The 23,973-nt window shown below is 39.5% G+C and overlaps 4 protein-coding genes across 6 annotated transcripts; 2 read left to right on the top strand and 2 right to left on the bottom strand.

The window, feature by feature from the left end:
- Window positions 1-134: 134 nt before the first annotated feature.
- Window positions 135-3,327, top strand: selenol (selenoprotein L). Its single transcript, XM_089021548.1, has 9 exons — window positions 135-314; window positions 490-568; window positions 661-714; window positions 1,001-1,046; window positions 1,114-1,244; window positions 1,534-1,648; window positions 1,718-1,840; window positions 2,211-2,348; window positions 3,022-3,327. The coding sequence occupies exons 1-9, from the start codon at window positions 209-211 to the stop codon at window positions 3,286-3,288; spliced, it is 1,059 nt and encodes a 352-aa protein (XP_088877674.1). The 5' UTR covers window positions 135-208; the 3' UTR covers window positions 3,289-3,327.
- A 139-nt stretch (window positions 3,328-3,466) lies between these two features.
- lg19h1orf198 (linkage group 19 C1orf198 homolog) lies at window positions 3,467-8,588 on the bottom strand. The gene is made up of 6 exons (XM_089021547.1): window positions 8,257-8,588; window positions 7,866-7,916; window positions 7,434-7,556; window positions 6,243-6,410; window positions 5,097-5,417; window positions 3,467-4,347 (listed from the first exon to the last, which is right to left on the bottom strand). The coding sequence occupies exons 1-6, from the start codon at window positions 8,560-8,562 to the stop codon at window positions 4,291-4,293; spliced, it is 1,026 nt and encodes a 341-aa protein (XP_088877673.1). The 5' UTR covers window positions 8,563-8,588; the 3' UTR covers window positions 3,467-4,290.
- Window positions 8,589-9,001: 413 nt separating this feature from the next.
- On the top strand, window positions 9,002-10,061 carry ost4 (oligosaccharyltransferase complex subunit 4 (non-catalytic)). The gene is made up of 3 exons (XM_089021549.1): window positions 9,002-9,005; window positions 9,271-9,406; window positions 9,805-10,061. Exon 2 carries the CDS (start codon window positions 9,272-9,274, stop codon window positions 9,383-9,385), a length of 114 nt encoding a protein of 37 aa, XP_088877675.1. The 5' UTR covers window positions 9,002-9,005; window position 9,271; the 3' UTR covers window positions 9,386-9,406; window positions 9,805-10,061.
- A 230-nt stretch (window positions 10,062-10,291) lies between these two features.
- On the bottom strand, window positions 10,292-22,801 carry agbl5 (AGBL carboxypeptidase 5). Of its 3 annotated transcripts, XM_089021543.1 has the most exons (16): window positions 22,559-22,801; window positions 22,355-22,474; window positions 21,565-21,821; window positions 20,010-20,181; window positions 19,095-19,261; window positions 18,845-19,022; window positions 17,460-17,638; window positions 16,105-16,579; window positions 15,854-16,023; window positions 15,648-15,783; window positions 14,369-14,571; window positions 13,269-13,462; window positions 11,842-11,966; window positions 11,707-11,759; window positions 11,529-11,632; window positions 10,292-10,958 (listed from the first exon to the last, which is right to left on the bottom strand). In XM_089021543.1, the coding sequence occupies exons 3-16, from the start codon at window positions 21,777-21,779 to the stop codon at window positions 10,879-10,881; spliced, it is 2,451 nt and encodes an 816-aa protein (XP_088877669.1). In that variant the 5' UTR covers window positions 21,780-21,821; window positions 22,355-22,474; window positions 22,559-22,801; the 3' UTR covers window positions 10,292-10,878. The 3 variants fall into 3 exon arrangements, with proteins under 3 accessions (XP_088877669.1, XP_088877670.1, XP_088877672.1); XM_089021544.1 differs by having other exon boundaries at window positions 13,269-13,459; window positions 22,355-22,801; XM_089021546.1 differs by lacking the exons at window positions 10,292-10,958; window positions 11,529-11,632; window positions 11,707-11,759; window positions 11,842-11,966 and adding an exon at window positions 11,980-13,069 and having other exon boundaries at window positions 22,355-22,801.
- Window positions 22,802-23,973: the final 1,172 nt, after the last annotated feature.

Here is a 23,973-nt window from a genome sequence, read left to right on the forward strand (position 1 = left end):
ACAGAATGTTCAGCCATGCGAGTTAACATTTGACTGATTCTTCCTGTTTGGAAAGTAATGCCTGCAATTCCCCTTTTCATCGATAGAGGCCGCCAAACCTATCTTTCGACGTACAGGTCACGTGATACCCCGGAAGCGCCATCGTACCAAGTTTAGTGCGTTTTTATCGTCTTGAGAGTTTTACGGTTTCAGGAGAACCCTTCTGGCCATGGAGGAAGACGTCATCCCGGAGGAGGAAAGCCTCACTGATGCTCTGAAGCAGTTCGTAACTCTGGGAAATTCTCTGCTACAGCAGGCCAAGAAGGATGCGGAGGGTAGGAAAAGTCATTTGGTACCATAACATTACATACATAACAGTTGTAACCTGTTCACAGCAGTGTATCTTTTAGTAGTTACATCTTTTTTTATGTTTTCCCCTCACGCTTCTTCGTGGAGAATTGCAGATTATTTAAACATTGCAACAATTTAAGTTTCAATGTACTCTTAAAGATTCCATGGAGGACTTTGTCCCCTACAAAATCGCCACTTTATTGGCCCTGATTGCAGCTGGAGCAGAATTCTACAAGAGGTGAGCTTAATTCAAAATGGCGTTTATTACAAGTACTGTGATTTTAAAAACAACAGTAAGTTGTGTACATTAATTTACTTTCTCTTTCATAGCATCGGGGTGAAGAAGAAAAGCGAAGCCGAGGCCGTCTGGCAGAAGTTTTGTCGGTACGTGTAAATAAACCAAAGGTCGCAGATTACTACATGAACATTCCACTCAATTGTGTATTGTAGCAGGTTAAATAATCACCATGATAAGCATGTTATGATGAAGTATTCTTGTCAGTCTCCCAGAAAACTCAAAGAAAAATAAATCGTGAGAATGCTTGATAGTCATTTTATTTAACTTTTTCAGCACATATAAATTTGAAATTATACTCACTTTTTGTAGGTTTTGATGTATTTGTAACAATAAAGTTATCAAAAGTGCTGAATTGTTATGTTTTTTTCACAGCCATCCAACAGTGAGAGAACAGGTGGAGGAGCTACTCCAGCTCCAGGTTTGTGCCTCAAATTCCACAATTTTTATACAATAGTTCCTCTTTTAACATCCATGTGTCTGCACAGAGCGAGTGGGACTCCTTCTTGGAGCATGTGGACCGAAGTCTTCAGTCATCCTGTGCTCCTGTAACGTTAGGGGGAGAAACGGCGGACATTTTTAGCCCAGAAACTTTGCTGACTGATGGACGCAGTGGAAAGTGAGTAATGCCGTTTTGACACGTGCATTCTTCTTCGGAAAAAAAAGACAGTTTAGCCTATAGATATGTCAGTTAAGCATTATATAGCTGCTCTTTCACAAATCATTTTGATCACGCAACCCCTTTTGCAAGCTCTCTTACCAAGTTAGCCTCAGCTTTGTATCTAGAATGTTTTTTTTTTTAATTCAGTCAGTCCTTTAAAGTATTGTTAGCCATTAAACAGCAGTTAATCAGGTTAAGTTTAGTTGGCCACAGTCAACTTTAAATATGATTTGTCTTCCATTTGAAGGCGTGTCACCCTAGATCACTACCGTTCTTCGGGGGAGAACCTTCTCCTGGTTCTCATCAGACATTTCGGATGACTACCGTGACGCGACCATGTGGCTGAGCTGGAGGGCAGCAAGGTTAGTTGGCCCAAAAGTCACCAAACATAAAAATGACTTTAAATAAACATGTTTTCTTGTCATTGAAAGGCTGCCCTGGAGGCTCGGTCTGTGAAGGTCATCGTAGTGTCTTTCGGGGCTCTGGAGGGGGCTCGGTTGTGGCTGCAGCAGACTAAATGTTCCTTGGACTTTGTACTGGATCCAAAGAGGAAGGTAGTTTACAGTTAGGGCTAGTCGATGATCATCTATTTCACCACTTTGCTTGAGTTTCTTCATTTTTTTTTCCTCTTAATTGTAGTCTGAGAGTTGTCATTTTACAAAATCACCGTCAGTTTTGCAAACTCTTAAAGATTATTTTCAGGCTGTTATATTATCAGGTCCTAATTTCAGCTAAATAATTGTCCTATTCAGAATCATCTTTATTGCCAAGTATGTAGAACACACAAGGAATTTGTTTCCGGTAGAACACGCTGCACTAGTATCATCATGAAAAAATTGCAAAGAGGTTAATGGTGGGGGAAGAAGCTGTTTAAATGTCTGCTGGATTTGGTGCGCATGGATCGGTAAATTGGTTTGGTTTTAGATCTACCGGAGCTTTGGACTGATCTCATCATGCGCTAAAGTCATGAACTTTGACTCCATACTTCGATATTCCGAGTACCAAGCTGCCAAAAGAGACTTCCCGGAATTCCCCATGCACATGCTGGAAGACATCTACCAGGTACATTGAATTCTTATCACAGCTAGTTTTCAAGTAGCAAATTGGCCTCACTCGGCCTATTTGCCACATAACTTATCCCATTAATTCATTCACTGCCAGACGATATGCAAAAATGTGTCCACTCCAGTGCCAGGGTTTTTGTCATTGTCACTCGAATTTTGGAACCCACTAAATAATAATAAAATAATAATAATACATTTAATTTCTAAGTGCCTTTTAAAACTCTCAAGGACACTTTACAGTCACAGGATTATAAATATAGAGTTTTAGAACTACATAAACATTCAATGCAGGCTAAGAAAAAAAAAAAAAAAGTTAATTCCTAAATTATATGGGTCTGGAGTTATATAAGCTTGAAATGAGGGTGGCTGTCCAAAATACAATACAATATTGGTTTATACAGCTCTATAAAAACAGCTGAAGCTGGAACAAAGTGCTAACATGGAAAAAAAAAGGTCAATGCTGCCTCCTGGTGGAAGGGAAAAAAACCAGCGCTTTATCGGCATCCAAGCAAGATGGAAACAAAACCCAAACTAATTCCGGAATGGCGCTCTGTCATATTTTCAATTTCCAAATAAATTCGTCAATGGCAGTGAATGAGTTAAGTTTACTAGCTAACTAGTTTAATATCGTTAGCCACATAACGCTAAAGCTTGAAAATCTATTTTTTCAGATGGGAGGTGACTTTCTGATCAGTTATACCAACAAAGTCCTCCTGTCCCACCCAAGCAAATACCCGATGGACCGACCCACCCTCAGCGACATCCTGCGGACGGCGTCCGGCTCAACCGAGCTTGTCGCGCAGGGAACCAGCAGCAGTGGCGCTACATCGCACGCCAATGACGTCACGCCTCACACTCACGACATCGTGAAGAGGTGCGACCGATGCAAAGTTGTGCGAAATGCGCGTCCCTTTCTTGCTGTCAGATCGTTGCTGTAACTGAAATATGAACGATTACAAACACCATTTGAGCGTTAAGACCGTGTACTTGTATTGTGAGTACTCAAGCGTATATGTCGTGGTTTTAAGATATGCAGTAGTGTCCATCTATATGGCCAAAGTGGCACTATTCATGCAAAAAAACGTGCATAACTGTTAAAAAAATAGTAAAAGATGATAATGTACTTTTTTCCTAATTTTCCTTTATTGCAATGCGACTTAAAAAATCACAGAATGCAAAAACGAGCGCACATGCGTGGTGGTCCTGAAAACCAGTGCACTAATATCGCCGTAAAATAGTTCTCTAGTGGCATTTAGGACCTGTCGCAACATCGCCTTTAAAAAAAAAAATGTCTTGTGTCAAGATTCATGCGACGTGATGCTAACTCACGTGTGTGATTGGTCAACACAAGGCTACAAAATGTACCTGATAAACACTTCAAGAAAAATGAACGTAAAATTTCCACGAGGGCTACAATTTGGCAATTATTGGGATTGTTTACTATTTTGTTGCCATGAGTACCTACTTGCTGAACTGTAGTATTTTTGCTCTCAAAAACAGAATGTGACATGATTTCCAAACGAATTGGCTCTCATTACAAGGCAGTTAGCATGTGGCTAACCAACGAGAGGCTAAAAGGCTATTTTGCATGTTTACATGCACTATCAAGAAAGTATTGTGCTCGAGCTGATTACCAAACAAGATCTTAAGTTGTTGGCATGGAGTTATTTTAACACTGATTGCATTTCAAGAGAAAAGCTCCAGAATGAGTGACATCGGTGGTGCTCTAATACATAAATCAAGCTAACGGATGCTAATGCAATTGGCTTGGCAATGGTCTGGTCAAGCAATCTAGAGGTCAGGCAGTGGTAAGCAAGAAGTGGAAGTGTTCATAACAACAAACACCTCAAATGGTAACATTGGGGCATGGAATTGGATGAGTGGAATGTCCGTGAAGTGACGAGGATGTCATTCCAGCAGCCCCGGATTCACTGGCCGGTTTACCAGTTGTCCAGAAAGTCGAATCCTGTCTTCAGGAGGTTGTTGCCAGCGTTAAACTGAAAGGAGAGGAAATTTTTAGTGAGTGATTAAGATTTTACAGTTGGTAGTAGAGATGGTCATAAAATAACATGTTTTCTTTGCTCAGAAGATATAAATATGAAGCTAATGTTATGTGATATAACTGGATAACATTGAAGCATGAATGTTGGGGCTGTAAATGTACGAAAAATTTGGAATCGAAATAACATTGAAAGTTAAGACTCAATCTAACAATGGAGGCAATCATTGAAAGCTAAGACTCGAGCTAACAATGGAGGCTAACTAATGAAAATGGACGCTAAATTTGGAATCGAAATAACATTGAAAGTTAAGACTCAAGCTATCAATGGAGGCTAACTAAACTGTAAATGGACGCTAAATTCAGAATCAAAATAATATTGAAAACTAAAACTCAAGCTAACAATGTAGGCTAACATTGAAAGCTAAAACTCGAGCTAACAGTGGAGGCTAACATTGATAGCTCAGACTGGAGCTAACAACGGAGGCTAACTAAACTGTAAATGGATGCTAAATTCGGAATTGAAATAACATTGAAACCTAAACTCAAGCTAACAATGGAGGCTAAGATTTAAAGCTAAGACTCAAGCTAACAATGGAGGCAAACTAACCTGCAAATGGACACTAAATTCTGAATTGAAATAATATTGAAAGCTAAGACTCAAGCTAACAATGGAGGCTAACATTGAAAGCTAAGACTCAAGCTAACAATGGAGATTAACTAAACTAACAGTCAAGTCAAGGTCACCTGAGGAAAAGCAGGACTACTAGGCGAGGTGTTGTCCTCTTTCTCCTTGTTGCCGGGGATAGTGGGACTTTTGACAAGGGGACTCGGAAACACCTCATCCACGGTGTAGCTAACAACCGGGAGAGTGCTCTGCGACCGCTCCCAACCCGCCACTGATGACGGAACGCTGAGCGGGGGGACGGGGCTTGGCGAAATGGAGATCGCAGCAGGAGCCGGCTGAGGTTGCGGCGCGGGAGGCTTGGGTGCCCGTTGCTTGGCCGGCCTGGACAGCGCCAGGGGGTGTGGTTCCGACTCCGGCTCTTTGACAGGGTAAGACATCTCCTGTGGACAAACACATTGAAGCTCTGTTCTTACAAAGGTAAATAAAATGACTTTATTATACAGTACAGTTTATTTCTTTAATTACAATACCATAGCACATTTATTATACATAAAATAAGGTATATTTATGTGTAGTTTTAAGGATTAGAAAGTAGGAAATTGTTTTATGGGGAGCTGGGAACGGATTATTCTCATTTTAATGGTTTCCTATGGGAAATTAATGTTTGGGATACACACCTTTCGCCTTACACACTCTGTCTGGGAACCAATTAAGTTTGTAAGCCAAGGTATCACTGTACAGAGTTATTGTGAAACGTTTACAATGGCACCTGGGAACGGATTATTGTCATTTTAATGGTTTCCTATGGGAAATTAATGTTTGGGATACACACTTTTGACCTTACACACTCTTTCTGGGAATCAATTAAGTTCGTAAACCAAGGTATCACTGTACAAAGTTATTGTGAAACGTTTACTATGGCACAATCAGGACTAGAATAGAAGCTGTCGCAAACACAAAAGTAAAAGTTTAGCTTGTTGAAGCCTGCTTGTGTTTTGAGATTTCAGATTATGTTCATCTCCCTTTTATTTTGTTGATTTTTTTTTCTTCTTCTTTGGTTTCCATAGGACACTACCGGGTAGAGTGAACGCTGGCGCGAATGGTTGCCACTGCTCACCCCCACAAAAAAATCCCATGACTGTAAAGTGTCCTTGAGAGTTTTGAAAGGCGCTTAGAAATTAAATGTATTATTATTAAGTAGGTTTTAGTCAAATTTCGTAAACAATTCCTTCCCTCTGAAAATGATTATTCAAAATGGCGTTTACCTGGCGCAGGTACGAGGGCAGCGTCTTCTCCCCTTTCTCAAGTGACTTGATCTGGCTGGGCGTTAGTGACTGGAAATCTGCTTGCTCGCCCTCCAGTCGCGAACGCTCAGCGCTGATCTTCCAGAAAGCAGACTCTTCCTCGGGACGTCTGCTTTCGCTCACCAACACCTTAGTAAAACAAAACAAAAAGTCATTTTATATGATGTTATAATACACATAGGGTGGGAGAGATCTGTTTCAGCACACATCAACCTGCTTTTATTTTTATTTATTTACCTGTTCTTGTATTTTTTGGATTTAAAAAAAGAAATACATTCAGGTGCTGGGCATGTGTGGATCTTCCCATGACTTAAAGGACAACCGACGTCTCCGGACAAGTTGTGCCCATCATTTGTAAAATGGCTTCAAATGACTTCTACTGAGCGTATTTTACAAAGATTCCACCGCATATAGCTATATTTGTTTGTTTTAAGACTCGCGCTGAATATTCCGGAAGTCAGTTTTTTTCTTGGTGACGAGTCCTCACGTTACGTCACTGAAGGAACGCCCCTGACCGATAAAAAGGACACATTGTAGCAGTCCTTCCATCACGTCAATGCATTTTGCTGGACTTTGTTTGGTCTGAAAACTCTGTGTAGCACCAAAAAGAGGCAGAAGAGGGCGACAAAGCTCCGTGTAAGGAATTAATCAGCCTGTGGACAAAAAACAAACGGGCTGATTAATTTCTTACACGGAGCTTTGTCGCCATTTTCTGCCTCTTTTTGGTGCTACATTTCCCGCCCCCAGATACCTCAAAATGCCCAATTTGTAGCTCATTTTTTTTGCAGATTTTGGACACTTTAAGTCATTTTTATTGGTGTATTGCATTTGACTAAAAATATCAGCCTGTGTGTTTTGGGTATTTTAGATGCTATAAGACGTTTTTTTCTGATGTCAGTTAGGAAACAAAAAAAGTGATGTCGGTTGTCCTTTAACCCATAGTGAGAACCGTCAAAGCCTCAAACATCAGATCTATTTTGGAATTCAGAAAATATGCTTTGGATTGAACCATTCGCTATTCAATGGATTTGTGTCATTTTTTTTAAACTAGTGATTGGCCATTTTGTTGAAAAATATTTGTTTCATACTGTGGTTAGCTGAGCACAGAGAAGCCACAAGCAGGCAAAAAAAAACACACAAAACATTAAGTACCTTGGTTCCCATCGAACTTTTGCCATTTTGAGTGAAGTGAGGGGTCTTTGCAGATTTGGCGTCCCCCTGAGAGACGTAACTTCCCTGGTCTGGCCCAGATGTAAAACTGAATTCCATCTGGCTCTGAAAGATAGTGAGAAATGCTTTCAGGGGACATATTAAAGTGGGATGAGGGCTGGCTCATGTTATATCTGCCCTTTAAAAAACGGCCATAGAGAGAGAGAGACTTGTATCCAGCTGACAGATTGTGCTGTTTTACCTCCACTGTTTGTTTTTCAATTCTAACATTTTCCACTGAAACGACCGTTGCCTTCTCTTAAAAAGCTCATTCCTCTTTATCCTTGACTGAATCGGGGAGCCTTGTTTTGAAGGCATCCTTCCATGTCAGCTGTTTTGATTACGTCACAACGCCTTTAAGTGAATTATGTTTACCTTGGTTTCCCATGAGAAGGGGGCTGAATGCTCGTCTTGCCATGTGATGTCCTGGCCACACACAAAAAAAAAGAAAAACGATACTTCATCTTATAGTTTAGACCACGTTAATTGTTAGATTTACAGTCTTGTCGATGAGGCGTTGACAATGCTCGTGACGTCACAAGAAAAATGTTACGTGTTCACCACAACTTTCGAAAAGCAACATAAAGGCACAGTCACTACAGTATGTCGTGAACTATTAGTGACGAGTTTTTAATTTCAACACAACGAAACAAAACTTAAACTACAAGCTAGCGCTCCATTGCTACGTGGCTAGAGCGGTTAGCAACGAAGCGACAATGGCCGAAAAACTGTGGTTTCAACTACGATCGTCAATGTCTCAAAGCACCTCTTCCCCAAATCGGACGATCTTCTGTCCGGTCTCTATGAGGAGCTTTGGGTAGCAGACCACTTCCTCCCGGTCCACTTGATGCATAGCATATCGGGCTTGGATCTGCGGGTCCATCATCCAGTTGTCGATGACGTTGTCCTGCTCTTGCGGCGACATTTTGTCCCACGCCGACCCGTGCTGGTTTTTGATTTTCTCCCGCTCCTGCATGATCTTTTTGGCCATGGAATTGATGGACGAGAAGTATTGGATTTTTTTCTCATCCATGTTGTGGGCTTCGAGCCCTGCGACCGACGCGGCGGCCATCTTGTATGACTTCCAGCTGTTTTTTGTTGTGGTGAATGATAACGTCATTGCGTAGGCGGGACCAGAACGATATATCGACTTTATGGAAATTAGAATCTTTCTTACGATGAGTCCATGGTATTTGAGCAGCATGCGAATGTCTTGGGACCAAAACAACGGAGCAGATGTGAAAAAAACGTACTTGTACAATGTACCAATGTTCCACCAACTTCCGAGTATTTGAGTTACGAACCATTGCGTAGACCACCAGGACACTGCTCGATCGAACAGTCAAACAGTTTTGTGACAATTTTGTATTTTACGAGGTACATGCAATGCATCACTCAGACGACGAAACGTGACGTGTCTTTCTGCTTAAACCGGAAGTGATTGAAGTTTCCGTGTCATATGAGCTCGTCCTAAAATCACCACTTTTCCTCTAAGAAAATATTTAAAAGGATAATGTAAGTAGTCACATTGTTCCACAAACATATTACAAACGTACGTGTTATTATTTGATCGATGTGTCTATCGATGTCGTTTGCTAAACTACCCCAGCTTGATATTGCTAGCTTACTCGACGAATAGTTTTGAGCATTTTCCACGAATATGTGTTTTTTGGTTCAGTTTCGTCTTCCATCTGTTACTTTTGAAGTCCATAAAGGTCATTTCTTACATTAGCGCCCCTTCCATAAATTAATTTATTAAAAATGTATTCCCACTTGACAGAATGGTGACAGACGTGCAGCTGGCCATTTTTGCTAACATGCTTGGCGTGTCCCTGTTCCTGCTGGTGGTACTGTACCACTACGTGGCCGTCAACAATCCCAAGAAGCAGGACTAAAAAAAGAAGCACCCTGGCCAGGTGAGTGCAATCTCACCAGCAGCTAAAAAGGCATGCCGTGAAGTACTTTTGAACCTAAAAAAAATGGAGATCATAGATCATAGACCACATCACATTGTCAAAAATGGTGGAAGGAGGCCATTGGCATGTAGAACGGCAGGTGTTCGATTACTTTCGATCCACTGGGAGTGAGGGGAAAGCACATTGGTGATTCTACATTTGCTGAATACTTTGGGAGGCAGTATGTCACTGTACAAAGTAGCATGCAAATTATTGATCACCAGCAACTTAACAGCAGTTAGAGGCCTAGATTCTTGGTCGAAATAGAACTAATTTAACACTCACAATACTTTTGTGACAAAACAGTGTGGTGCTCCATCAATAAAAACAATCCAATATGTCTTCTTTTCACTCTACAGATGGGAATCACCACCACCTCCACCCTCCGAGGAAACAAAAACATTCCCCCAAAATTATTTTATGATTATGCAGTAGTTACTTTTTTTCAATAAAAAAATGTAAAGAATTTTTCCCTCTATCTTTAACTCAAATCGTGTTTTGATCAGCATTTCCCAACCTTTGAGCAAATAGTGTTACTAGTAGACAGATAAATGTAGACATAAATGAACAACAATCCACTTTAATACCAAAATAAAATTAGGTAACTACTCAGCAATGCAATGAGCATATTCAGATTTTGTGTATTTATTTGAATTGCATTTACTCTATAATGAAGCCACAGTAAAATAAAAAGACACATAATGGTGACAAAACACTTTTATAGCATAATATTCAACACTTAGTGGTCCACAGCATATTTGACATTGGAAGTGTTTTTTTTTTTTTCTTAAAATTAAACACCGAAGGCTTAACAAAGTATGGAAGTTGAAATAAACATCAAAAAACTTTTAGCCAATTCCGACGACGCTTGAATGAAAGTCACCAGATTCTATGAAAACACACAAAACGGGATACAATATCCAACACGTATAAAGGAGCAGCATTAATGTGAATTCTTATAGGCAACATTTTACAGAATGAAGTTCAGTAACACTCATGAGTATCACTAAATTGTATAGTTGTATTAAGTTCATCCTGTCTACTTGATATCTAATTTAAAACAGATTTTCTTACAGTGTATGATAGCTGTTCAAATACCTGACATGTTTCGGCGTATACTTCCGCCTTCGTCAGAGTGTCACCACTATCACTCAATCACTAAATTGTAGTTTGGTGAAGGTGAAGAGTGATATTAAATGAAGATACTGTAATCATCGCTTGCTTAAACTCACTGTGGTGAAGGCACTTGGACCCAACAATGACAAATACGATTGCCCTCAATGATACGGAAATATACGTGACATACACTGAGAAAGAAATGAAACGACCATTTTTTTTTTAAAGTTAGCGTTCTTGTTCCGGTGAAGTTATTGCCAGTCAGTAGTTTGCTGAGAAAAAATGCGCAGTTCCCCGATTCGCCTGCATAGCCCTCGCTATTTCACAACATGGGCTCGGGTGGTGGTTCTTTTGTGGGATTTACACGTCTGCTGCTTGCTTCGCTCATCATCAGCTCCTGGAAGGCACAAAAAAATTAAATCATACCTAAATGAGGTTGTTACATTTTAAATTTTGTGTGATTTAAAAGATAGGGAATTGAACCGACTCAACAAACCGTTCGTGAAATAAAATGGCAACCTTTGTGTACGAGGGAAAAAATGAACCCAGTTACCTTAAATGTAAAGGCTAGTTACGTTTTCTCATGCGTTTCAAAATACCACCTTAAACTGAATGCATGTCGCGGCTTGGAATTGAAGCGGATTTACATGGGACAGATGTGAGGCAATTTATTTTCATCAACGGATGCTACAGCTTCGTGTTTGCTTTCAACATTTAGCTTGTAGCAGACATGCACGTTTCACCATGACGTCGCCGATCCACTGGTGAAAAGGACACTTTGGTCCTCATCACTTCGCTGCTGTGAAATTTAAATGTCTCCACTGCGAGACTAATAAATGCTAATCTAATCCAATACACAGGGTCAAAGCTCATCTTCAAATCTACGACTCAGAATACAAATTTCAAAATAAAACGCACATTTACGCAAATACCGCAAAATAAAAAAATCCAATGTCTTGCGAGTTACCTTGAATAATTACATTAGGACGGCTTTTAGCAAGGCGCACCCCGGTACCACCAGACGCTCCTGCCTTCCTGTTGCGCACGCCCGCATGTGGCTGCAGCTCGCACCTGCACGGGCAGGTACAAGATTCAAACTCCACCATAATCCGCCATGAATTGTGTTTTGTCAGTTGTTCACTCACTTGCTCACTTTGACCGAGGCCAAGATGTGTTCGGGTCCACCGTCTTTAGCAGGCTATGACAGATAAGAGATAAATGTAAAAAATCCCTGAAAAAAAAAGATTGTATGTATAAAAATGAGTACAATGGAGGCTGACCGCTGCGACGGCACGGTGGCCGACGTTTCGGTTTCCTCTTCCGCTTCGGCCGAGGCGTGCGGGTAAAGCTGGTTTGGACCAGGCCGCCGACGCCGAACCTGCATGGAAGTCTGCACAGCTAAAACCTGGCGAGCACACGGGAGTAAAAGAAAAAAAAAAAAAAAAAAAAAAGCTGGAGTCAAAAAAATGCTTTGCCAACATGCAAACTTTATTTAAAAGTGGAACAAAGCAACATTTGAGTCATCAAAACTGAATTTATGGCAACATATTTGATGATGAGAAACAAAAGGGGCGGAGTCAAATGTACCTTGGTGTTATCAAAGCTAAGACAAATTATATTGTAATATTTGCTTTTATTTTTTAAATGAAAATGTCTCACCTTAAAACAGCTATTTAACATTTTTTAAAGCAAAATAAAATTCGGTAATCAATCAAAAGTGGGGTAAAAAGTAAAAATTACCTTATTGTTACAAGAGATATGACAAATTGTAATATTTGTTTTTTTTATTTATTTAATGAAAATGTCTCATCTTGTACCCATAATTACATAAAAAAGCCAGTTACAAAAAAATAAATAAAAATAAAAACTCACACTGGTCACAACATTTCATGTAATTTGTACTATTTAGTCTGACATATACAGCGCTGTTTCTAAAACACAAATAATTTTCGTGACAGTCATCAAATGGACCACAAGCTCAATTTTCGATGTTTGCTAGACTAAGATAACCGATAGATAGCTAATAGATTACTAATAGCTAGCTAGCTTAGATAGCAAATATATAGCTACATAGATAGCCAGCTAGCTAATAGCAAATAGCTAGCTAGCTAGCTAATAGATAACTAATAGCTAGCTAGCTAGCATATAGATAGCCAGAAAGCTAGCTAATAGATAGCAACTTTCATTTCTTTCATAACTTTGCTGCTGTGAAATGTAAATTTCTCCACTGCGAGACTAATAAAGGCAAATCCAATTCAAATAGATTATATATTCAATAAGGCAATAAAGGGGGTGAAATGGGGGGCAGGATCTTGTTGGGGATTGGGGCTTTCGCAGGATGGCACGGAGGAGGCGAACATCTCTGCAGTTTTGACGTCTACGGGGACGGACACATGCAGGAGCAGGGACGGATGGGGGACATGCATTTCACTAAGCCACGCCGCCAACATGATGACCAGCCACTCGAAGCGCAGATCCAACGTCGGAAAAAAGGTTAATCGTTTAAATCTGTCAAGAATCAACATTTTCAAATCCAAGGTGACCAATGTATTTGTCGTATGTGTACAAAATGCTAACATTAGCCTTTTTCTTAATATGTGAAATGTTTGCTTGTAAAACCAAAAAAATGCTAATGATTGCTATTTTTTTATGCAGATCCAACAAGCATGGAGAACTTCCCTCTAAGTCACGTAAAATGGCAACTCACTCTTTGCAGGCCCGGCGGATTTGTGACCGCCACCTCGCCCATTGCTGGCGTTGTTCTGCGCCCGCGGCGGGGTACAAGCGAAGGTAAAGCTGGGCGAGTTGGGCATCTTGGGGGAGGGTGTAAGGCTGCTGCTGCTCTGGCTGTTACAACGCACCCTATCGAAGGACCCTTCGGGCAGCTGGTCGTTCAGACTGCTGTCGTGAAGGTTTAGCGTTATCATGTCAGTATTGCAAAGCGACATTTTAAATAGTTCACAAAACTATTTTTCATTTGATTTATTAACTCATTCACTGCCAGATGATATGCAAAAATGTGTCCACTCCAGTGCCAGGGTTTTTGTCATTGTCACCTGTATTCCCGGACCCACAGAATATTGAGTTTTAGGAGTACATAAACATTCAATGCAGTGTTAGAAAACTTACTCTCTTCTTTCATCAGGAAAAAAATAGTTAATTCCTAAATTATGAGTCTGGAGTTATATGAGCTTGAAATGAGGGCAGATATCCAAAATACACTGCAATACATATACAGGTAACATCACTTACAACCGAGTTCCGTTCTGACCAAATGGTCGTAAGTTGAAATCCGTTCAAGGCTCGGAGGCTAAATGACTCTCGAACTCCCCCCTCTGGTGCCATCACACGGTCGATTGCTGTGCGAGAGTGAGATTCTGGCTGGCTGGCCAAAATTGTCGTACGCGTTGCCGGCCTGCTAGCGCGTTGCGGTGCCAGGCGTAGAATTATTTTTTTTTTAAATAGGGTCTGGAGGTCATGGTCGCATGTACGGGTGGTTGTAAGTCGAGCCGGTCGTAAATCGGATGTTACCTGTATATTGGTTTATATGGCACTTTAACAGCTGAGGTGCTAACATGGAAAGATGGGAAATGCTGCCACTTTGTGGAGAGAAAAAAACATTGCCAGAGGCCATGGCCAGCGCTTTATCCGGACCCAAACAAGAAAAACCAAAACAGGAACAAATTCCAGAATATCACTGTCATATTTTTAATTCCCGAATAAATGGCAGTGAATGAGGTAACAACATCGTCCATGACATAACAAATATAAATTGCGATTCAGAGAAGATTTCCAAATAAAACTCACTTGAGGAAAGTCTTGGGCGGCGATGCCTTGCCGGGGTGATGCACCTTGTTCTGCGGGTGTACACTCTGGGCTTTGCTGTTGCGGATGTACTTGAGCACCCATGCCCGCAGGTTGCTCAGGCAGTTGTAATCCGACAGGACTAGGCGAGGCCACGGGTTACACTCGGCCATATCCAGCGCTGAGATGGCCACGGCACGACCCACCTAGTGGCGGGGTGACATTCGGAGCTCTAACGCTACGTTTGTACTGCAACATTGTCATCTTCAGACATAAAATAATCTAAAATTTGAGATTAAAATTCGGATACAATGTTCCATTCTAAATTTTCAAGGTCCTCCTCCAATGTGTTAATTTAGGCAAGAATTAATCCACATGAGAGTAAACTGCATCAAATTTATTCCTAAACCTTTTCGCGTCATCAGTTAGCCTGATGCTAATATTTTGTTTTTCACTCATTCACTGCCATTCCTGAATGTATTCGGTAATTAAAAAGCATGACATGGAGCGCCATTCCCGAATTTGTTCTGGTTTTGTTTTTTCTTTCTGGGGTTGCCGATAAAGCGCTGTTCAGACCTCTGGCAATGTTTTTCCCCTTTGACGAGGGGGCAGCATTTGCTTTTTGACCCTGTTAGCACTTTGTTACTGCTTCAGCTGTTGTTAAAGCGCATAACAAACCAATTTGTATGTATTGCATTGTATTTTGTACAGCCACCCCCCCCCATTTCAAGATCAGATAACTCCAGATCCATATAATTTAGGAATTAACTTTTTTTTCTGATAAAAGAAGAGAGTCTAAGGTTTCTTCCTGCTGCATTGGATGTTTATGTAGTCCTAAAACTCAATATTCTGTGAGTCCTGCAATTTGATTTGAGTGAAAATGACGAAAACCCTGGCACTGCGGTGGACACATTTTTGCACATGGTCTGGCAGTGAATGAGTTAATGTTCTGGCCAGTGCACAAAAAGAGTCAATCATTGTTTTTCTGGGAATAAAAATAAATCGGTCCCTGACAAAAAAAATGTGCAAATTATGTAATTTCAAATTGTAACCGAAACAGTTCCACTCCAGTCATGTAGGGGGTGTGATGTTTACTTTGGATCAAAATCACTTTTTATGCTTTATTCATTGTTTTTTTAACCAATATTTTTACCATATTTTTTGCAAATCGTCTGGTAGTGAATGAGTTATTCTACTTCATTAACAGTTGACAGATAATTATTGTTATTATTATGATTTTTTTGTGTCGTAACGCTATCTGGTTGCCCCCCCCTTACCGTACCTGTTCAAAAATTTCCGGAGTATACTTGAGAGGGAATATCGGCATCATAGGGGGCGTGGCCCGCCCGTTGTCATGACACGCCGCCGGGATGGGATTGAGCGTCTTCCCCGTGTTGTAGTTGCACTCTAACGTGTAGCTAACACAACAGCGAAGAAGAGATTATTTTAGATTAAAATCCTCTATGTGACATCATGCACGTACGTTACCTGTGTAGAATTCCGATGGCTTTGTGAATGGCGACGCGGCCGCTGCCTTCTTTCGACTGGCCGTCGCGTTTATCCCGTGCGTACATGTTCTTCTCGGAAAAGTTGCAACCCAAAAAGTCAAAATGTGGCGAGTTGATGGCGATCAGTCTTGGGTAGAGCATGTTCTCCACCTGGGGTACACCAGAAGCACAAGTTTAACCAGTTCTTACACCCCCCCCAAATTTGGAGTGTAAAATTCAGTTTTAGTTTACCTGCTGGTTCTCATCGGGAAGATTGTTTCCGTACATGAAGCATCCCCGCTTGGACGCATGGCCGTGCAAGTCCACATAATAAGCGACACCGCCATCTTTTGTCGGTGATAGGGGTCCATGCTCTTTCTCTTTTGCCTCCAGTATTATCTGTGGTCCCTGTTTTGGTGGCTCTGAGCTGCAGATGTCTTGCTTCCCCATCCAACCGTTCTCCTCCGTCGCCGAGGCGACCTCAGGCGTCGCATCCTTCGCCGCGTTACGTCGGTTCAAGCTGACTTCCAAGGCGGTGAGGGTAAGAATCTCGTGATCGGATTTCTGGGTGTCAATGGGAGGGGATTGGGCGAGGGGTGCCTTGTGTGTCGTACGGTTGTGCAAGTGATGGTAGAGCAGCAGCGCTTTGGCAGCGTAGATGGATGGATGAAGCTCGGGGCTGGGATTCAGGTACTGTCTGTTTAGGTTCACGCCACGTGAGTCGGTCCTGCGCATTCAAAACAACAGCATATAGAAATAAAAAATACAAAAGAAACAATAAATAAATAAACAAGAAATAAACGCTCAATAATTAAACTAGAAACAATCCATAAATAAACAAGAAATAATCAATAAATAAACAAGAAACAAACCATAAATAAACAAGAAACATCCAAAAATACCCAAGAAACAATTAATAAAAAGAAACAGTCAATAAATAAACAAGAAACAATCAATAAATAAACAAGAAACAATCAACAAATAAACAAGAAGCAATCAATAAACAAGAAACAAACAATAAACAAGAAAAAAAACAAAAACAATCAATAAAGAAAATATAAATAGGTATAGAATAAATAAAAACAAATAAACAAGAAACAATCAATAAATAAACAAGAAACAATCAATAAATAAACAAGAAACAATCAGTAAAGAAACAATAAATAAACGATACATAAAGACGCAAAAAATAAGTAAATAATAAATAAAGAATTAAAGAAACAAGAAACAATAAAGAACTAATGAATACAAAATAATAAATAAATAAAAAATCAATCAATAAATAAATACATCAATAAAGAAACAATAAATCAAGAAACAATCACTAAAGAAACAACAAACAATAAATAAACAACAAACAATAAAGAACGAAACAAGAAATCAAGAAATAATAAAGAAACAATAAATAAGTAAAAAATAAATAAAACACATAAATAAACAAGAAACAATCAATAAATAATCAAGAAACAATAAAGAAACAAGAAATAAAGACACAATAAAGAAACAAAAAATGAGTAAAAAATAAATAAATAAATAAATAAATAATAAATGAATTAAATATAAATACATACATACATACATACATGCATAAATAAATAAGTTGTGACCTGTAATGCCCTCGCACGACACCATCTGGGTTGAGCATGGGAATGAGTTTAAAGACAAACATATTTCTGAGCGCGTGAGCTCTCGGGTCGTCTTTCCGAAGGATGAAATCCAGGAAGCCATTGAAGACAAACGAGGACGGCGTCTCCCCGGGGTGGACGCGGCTGCTCAGGAAAAACACCTGCCAAGATCAAAAGTCACGACAAATGTGAGCGAATCGGGTGATGATGGATTCCAGATGAGGTTAGAATTAAAGATGGCGTGACATCAACTCATTCACTGCCAGATGATGGCAAAAATGTGTCCACTCCAGTGCCAGGGTTTTTGTCATTTTCACTTCTATTGCAGCACCCACAGAATATTGAATTTTAGGACTAGACAAACATTCAATTTAGCGTAAGAAACCTTAGACTATCTTCTTTAATCAGGAAAAAAAGAGTTAGTTCCTAAGTTATATGGTTCTGGAGTTATATGAGCTTGAAATGGGGGCGGATGTCCAAAATACAATGCAATACTCACATATTGGTTTATATAGCGCTTTAACAGCTGAAGCTGTAAAAAAGCGCTAACATGGAAAAAGGGAAATGCCACCCCCTTGTGGAAGGGAAAAAAATATGGCCAGAGGTCTGGCCAGCGCTTTATTGGCACCCAAACAATAAGAAACCTTAGACTCTCTTCTTTTATCAGGAAAAAAAAAAGTTAATTCGTAAGTTCTATGGGACTGGAGTTATCTGAAATGGGGGCGGATGTATCAAATACAATACATATTGATTTATAGCGCATTTTAACAACAACTGAAGCTGTAACAAAGCGCTAACATGGACAAAAGGCAAATTCTGCCCCCTTGTGGAAAGGGAAAAACATTGCCAGAGGTCTGATCAGCGCAAAATCGGCATCAGTAATAAATTCGGGAATGGCATTGAATGAGTTAAAAAAAAAATATTAGCATAAGGCTAACTGATGACGCGAAAAGATTTAGGATAACATTTAATGTGGTTTACTATCCAACTATCTAGCTGGCTTCTCGCTAGCTAGCTATTTGTTATCTAGCTCCCTGGCCGGCTATCTAGCTAGCTATGTATTAGCTAAGTAGCTATCTAGCTAACTTTTTGTCTATTTGAGTTACTTCCGGGTTGAGTGAACGCTGGCGCGGGTGGTTGCCGCTGCTCCCCCACAGAAAAACTTATCATGTGACTGTAAAGTGACCTTGAGAGTTTTGAAAGGCACGTAGAAATCAAATGTATTATAATAATTATTATTATTATTATTGTTATTGTCGTTGTTGTTATTATTGTTGTTATTATTTATTTATTATTTATTATTTATTATTTAGTGTTTAGTATTTAGTATTTATTATTTATTGTCCTTGGCTACGTATAATTTGTACCTTTTTGTTCTCAAAGCGGTGCGGTCTGGGCGTTTCGACGTCGGGGAAGAGCTGCGGCAACCGAGGCTCGCGCTCATCCCGCATGCCGTTGCAGTTGGTCACAGTGAGCAGATCCACACGGTTGCCATCCAAAGAGCGACACAGCAGCTCACGCTTGTAGTAAAGCTCACCTGCCGGGCTAAAACGCACAGAGAACATTGGGATCATTTGTCTTTTTGTGACTTTTTATTTCGCAGTTGCTTTCTTGAACCTGGTGGGACCGAGCTGTGCTGCGTGACCGTGGTTGTCGTCCAAAGTTCTTAACATCTCCTGACATTCGGTGTACGAGAAAGGGAAGCAGAAGGAAAAGAAAGTGGTGGCACCTCGAATCTCCAACAAGCGGTGAGTGAAGGACAAGATGAATTGGTTGCATATAATCTGAAGAACAAAAATGAGCAAAAAGATTAGTTTTGTTCATTCTGTCATTCTTGGATAATAATAGTAATAGTAATAATAGTAATAGTAATAGTAATAGTAATAGTAATAGTAATAATAGTAATAATAGTAATAGTATTTTGTTTATTCTGTCATTGGATAATAATAAAAATAGTAATAATAATAATAGTAATAATAAAAGTAGTAATAGTAGTAATAATAATAATAGTAATAGTAACAATAATAGTAAAAATAATAGTAAACATAATAATAATAGTAATAAAAAATAAAAAATAAAAATAATAATAATAATACATTTCGAATTTCTCCACTGCGAGACTAATAAAGGCAAATCCAATTCAAATTTATAAGCGCCTTTCAAAACTCTCAAGGACACTTTACAGTCACAGGATATTTTTTCTGCGGGTGAGTAGCGGCAGCCACAAGCGCCAGCCCACTCAACCCGGAAGTTCTTTCATTATTAGAATGAATAAACAAACCTATAAATAAATACACACACACATATATATATATATATATATATATATATATATATATATATATATATATATATATATATATATATATACAAATATAAATACTTCAATAAATTCATCAATAAATACATTAATATATATATAAACAAACAAACACATAAATAAACACATACATAAATACATATATAAATACATACATGAATAAATAAATAAATAAATAAGCACAAACAAATGTAAAAGTGCGTTTGGTTTACCTCAGTGACGGGTCTGTCTCGGACGCGTTCCCATTTGTTCTTTCCGGGGAAAGTTCTTACGAGAGGCGCCATGCCTTGACTGTAAAGCTTCTTTTGGGTGTTCATGTTCATCACATTGATCTTTAGCAGCCTTCCGGGCGCCATGCCCTGCACGCTGAAGTGGAACCATGACCTCAAATACAAAAATATATATATACATTTGTTCCAAAAAATACAACATCAATCTTTGAAAACATTACTTGAAATATGTCCTATTTTTTTCGGTCACATGAACTCATTCACTGCCAGATGTGCAAAAATGTGTCCACCCCCCAAAAAAAAAGATCGCAGAAATGGTGGAATGGATTGGTAAAACTGGCTAGCTGTTGGCTATCTGGCTATCTATTAGCTATTTGTTAGCTTTCTATTAGCTAGCTGGCTAGCTGTTCGCTGGCTGTAAGCTGTCTAGCTGGCTAGCTGTTGGCTATCTGGCTATCTATTCGCTATTTATTTGCTATCCATTAGCTAGCTAGCTCGCTTTCTATCTATTTGAGTTACTTCGGGGTTGAGTGACACAAAAAAAACTTTATCCTGTGACTGTAAAGTGACCTTAAGACTTTTGAAAGGCGCTTAGAAATGAAATGTATTATTATTATTAAAAAAAAGAATAAAGCATAAAAAGTTATTTTGATCCAAAGTAAACATCACACCCCCTACAGGACTGGAGTGGAACTGTTTTTGAAATGGCATTAATTTGCACATTTTTGTCAGGGACTGATTTCTTTCCTCAGAAAAAAAACAATGGTTGACTGTTTTTGTGCACTGGCCAGAACATTAACTAATTCACCGCTAGACATGCAAAAATACTGTATGATCACTCCAGTGCCAGGGTTTTTGTCATTTTCACTCAAATTGCAGGACTCACAGAATATTGAGTTTTAGGACTACATAAACATTCAATGCAGCGTAAGAAAATAAGAGTTAATTCCTAAGTTATATGGATCTGGAGTTATCTGAGCTTGAAATGGGGTCGACTGTACAAAATACAATACATATTTATTTATATAGTGCTTTAACAACAGCTGAAGCTGCAGCAAAGCGCTAACATCGACTAAAGGCAAATGCTGCCCCCTCATGGAAGGGGAAAAACATTGCCAGAGAGCTAATCAGCGCTTTATTGGCACCCAAGCATGAAAAAACAAAACTCTCTACGTCATATTTTAAATTTCTAAATAATAATAATAATAATAATAATAATAATAATAATAATAATAATTTTATTTCAAGCGCCTTTCAAAGCTCTCAAGGACACTTTACAGTCACAGACAAGCAGATACAATAATAAATAAAATACAATTATAAATAATAAGAATACATTTTTGAATGGCAGTGAATGAGTTACACATTTTTCCTGTCAGATTGCAATTTTCATTTTTGACTTTCACAAAGTTCAAACTTTCATGCCAAACTGTAGCTTCATTCTAAAAAAAACTTTTTTGGGGAAAAAACAGTCACCATATTCCCGTATTATTTCCAATGTAATACGTTTGCCATCACATACATAAAGTGTAGTCACCTGTTGCCATTCTCATGTTCCGTGCCGCCACAGTCAGGCTGCGTCCACACGTTAAACTCATAGTCGGGGGTGTTGGATGCGCATGTGGCCCCTCCAGGCTGGGGAGCGGTGTCATTAAGGAAGCTCCCAATGTGCTTATTCACCTTCTCCACACGGGCCAGGTTGCCAGAGTCAAACTTGGAGTTGAACACGATGTTGCCGAAGCGCACCTCCATGGCTGAGAGATGAGTTTCGTCTATTCACGTCCCCAAAAAAATCTGATGAACCAATCCAAAAAAATATATAGAAAAAGTCAATGGGGAAGAATATATTTGCTTTGAAAGATGCAATTCAACCAGTTACAAGTGTCCTTAAATATTGAAACTTATAACAAAATAAATGCTTTAAATGAAGTTCAATACAACTAAACTGTACCTAAATACTCTGTATTTGATTTGAAAACTGTTTCGGGAACTGTCATGTTTAATGTCATTCAGATTATTTTCAAAATGAATCCCACACATGACTTGGTAGCATTGAGGGGTACAATTACAGCATTTTTTTAAATATTATTCTCAAAATATATTTATTTTATTTTGACAAAATTGTAATCTTTCTCCATTTATTGCTTTTCCATATTATTGGATCAGTTGACGGATGGGTGCGCCAATGTAAACAAACAACAGCGACACCCAGTGGCGGTGAAAATGACTACGACAAAATGACATCGACATTTTAGATCGACCCCGATGTATTTATTACAATGTTATGGATGTGAAAAATATGATGAGTACGGTTGTTGAAAACTAACCAGCTCATGTTTATCCGGAAAGGCTCAACAATCGCAATAGTTTTGGTCCCACCGTCGCCACACAGCTGACCCACAAAAAAGGCTCGGGCATCCGGGGGTGGGGATTTAAAGCCTCGGTCGCTGTCACATCCGTCGGAAAGGAGGACCAAACGGGTTGATTTTCATCCAGTGCGAGCATTAGACGTTTACATTCATGCAGATTACCGTTGTTTGGTCCTTGAACGTGACCTGAACGTTACTAAACTACAGGGGACAAATTAGCTACCCAGCTATCGGTCGTTGCTAGGAACAAAGAACATCTCTTCAGTCCCAAGTCATTGAGTGTCTTCTCCAGATCATTGTGTGGATATTAGCGGGACGTGTTCTCTGCAACGCAAAAATAAAATTCGATAGTCTTTATTAGGTCATCGCTCGCCATCTCCTTTTTCCTCCAAACTCATCGGTTGCTCGTCGATACGACTGATGCATTCAAAAACTCCGGAAATATTTAATATCGCCACGCTTATTGTGTTAAAGTGTGTTTTTCTCCCATGCCAGGCATATTTGTCAGATGCGAGTATGCAACACCCCATGACTAATACAGGTATGTCTGAATTTGCACATATTTGACTCAATTACCTTTTAAATTGTAAATTGAAGTCGGTGTTCAGTGTTCATTTGAAGCAATATTCTCACCCCGCATCTTCTTTGCACTAAATACAATCCACCAGAAGCGGCAGAGAAAATAGCTAAACTCATCTTCTTTTCCACCAATTACTCTTCATTAGTGACAAAAGTTGAATGTGTAACGGTACCAATCACTTTCCGGAAGTGCAAGTGACGTCTTCCCGACGTGACGCATTCATAACTAATTTACAGAGAGCTCCTGCTGTCGACAAAGCGGAGTCGTATCTTGCGTTCAAGACATCATGCAAATATGTCAACATCTGTACAAACGGAAAACAAGCGTTCAGGCGCTTGTGTGTAAACAAGCACAATGTCAAGTACAGCCACACTTCGTTTAGAGGAAAAAATGCGTTTTTATGCCTCAGTTCACATCCAAACATTAGGTTTACAGCAAGCTGAGCGTACGTGAATGCACCACTTGACTCTCCTCCGCTTTCTGACGTCACTTCCTTGTGTTGCGTATTATTATGACCGACGCATTATCATCGTGTAGAGTTCCGTTGTGAGCAGGCGTGTTTTTATTGTTCAAACACTCTTAAAAACAAGCAGACATTGATTATAATGGGAAATGTTTCTGTTTTCGGACAGGTTTCTGCAGCAGATTATGGTTGAAAACTGAGGTTTGACTTAGAATACCTTGTTTTCTATCCTTTTACCCCCCCCCTCCCCACCCCCCTTCAAATTGCTGCTATGGACTGCAACTTTTCCCATTGTGGGACGAATAAAGGTTTTCTGATTCTGATTGACTGAACTCGGTGCGATGACCTGTTACTTCCGTTTTTTAATCGTTAATATTTGTCGGATGTTATCATAAATTATAAATACCTACCGTGAAAAATAAAATGGTATGCACAATTTTTACATGGTTTGTTTTCAATGGTTGCATATTCTAAAACGATGAGACGTCATTGTTTTTCTCATTAGTTGTTATTGAGCCCAACTAGCAGTTTCAT

This window comes from Hippocampus bargibanti, linkage group LG19 (assembly GCF_051943395.1).
Source record: "Hippocampus bargibanti isolate YZ-2025 linkage group LG19, ASM5194339v1, whole genome shotgun sequence".
Classification (NCBI taxonomy): domain Eukaryota; kingdom Metazoa; phylum Chordata; class Actinopteri; order Syngnathiformes; family Syngnathidae; genus Hippocampus; species Hippocampus bargibanti.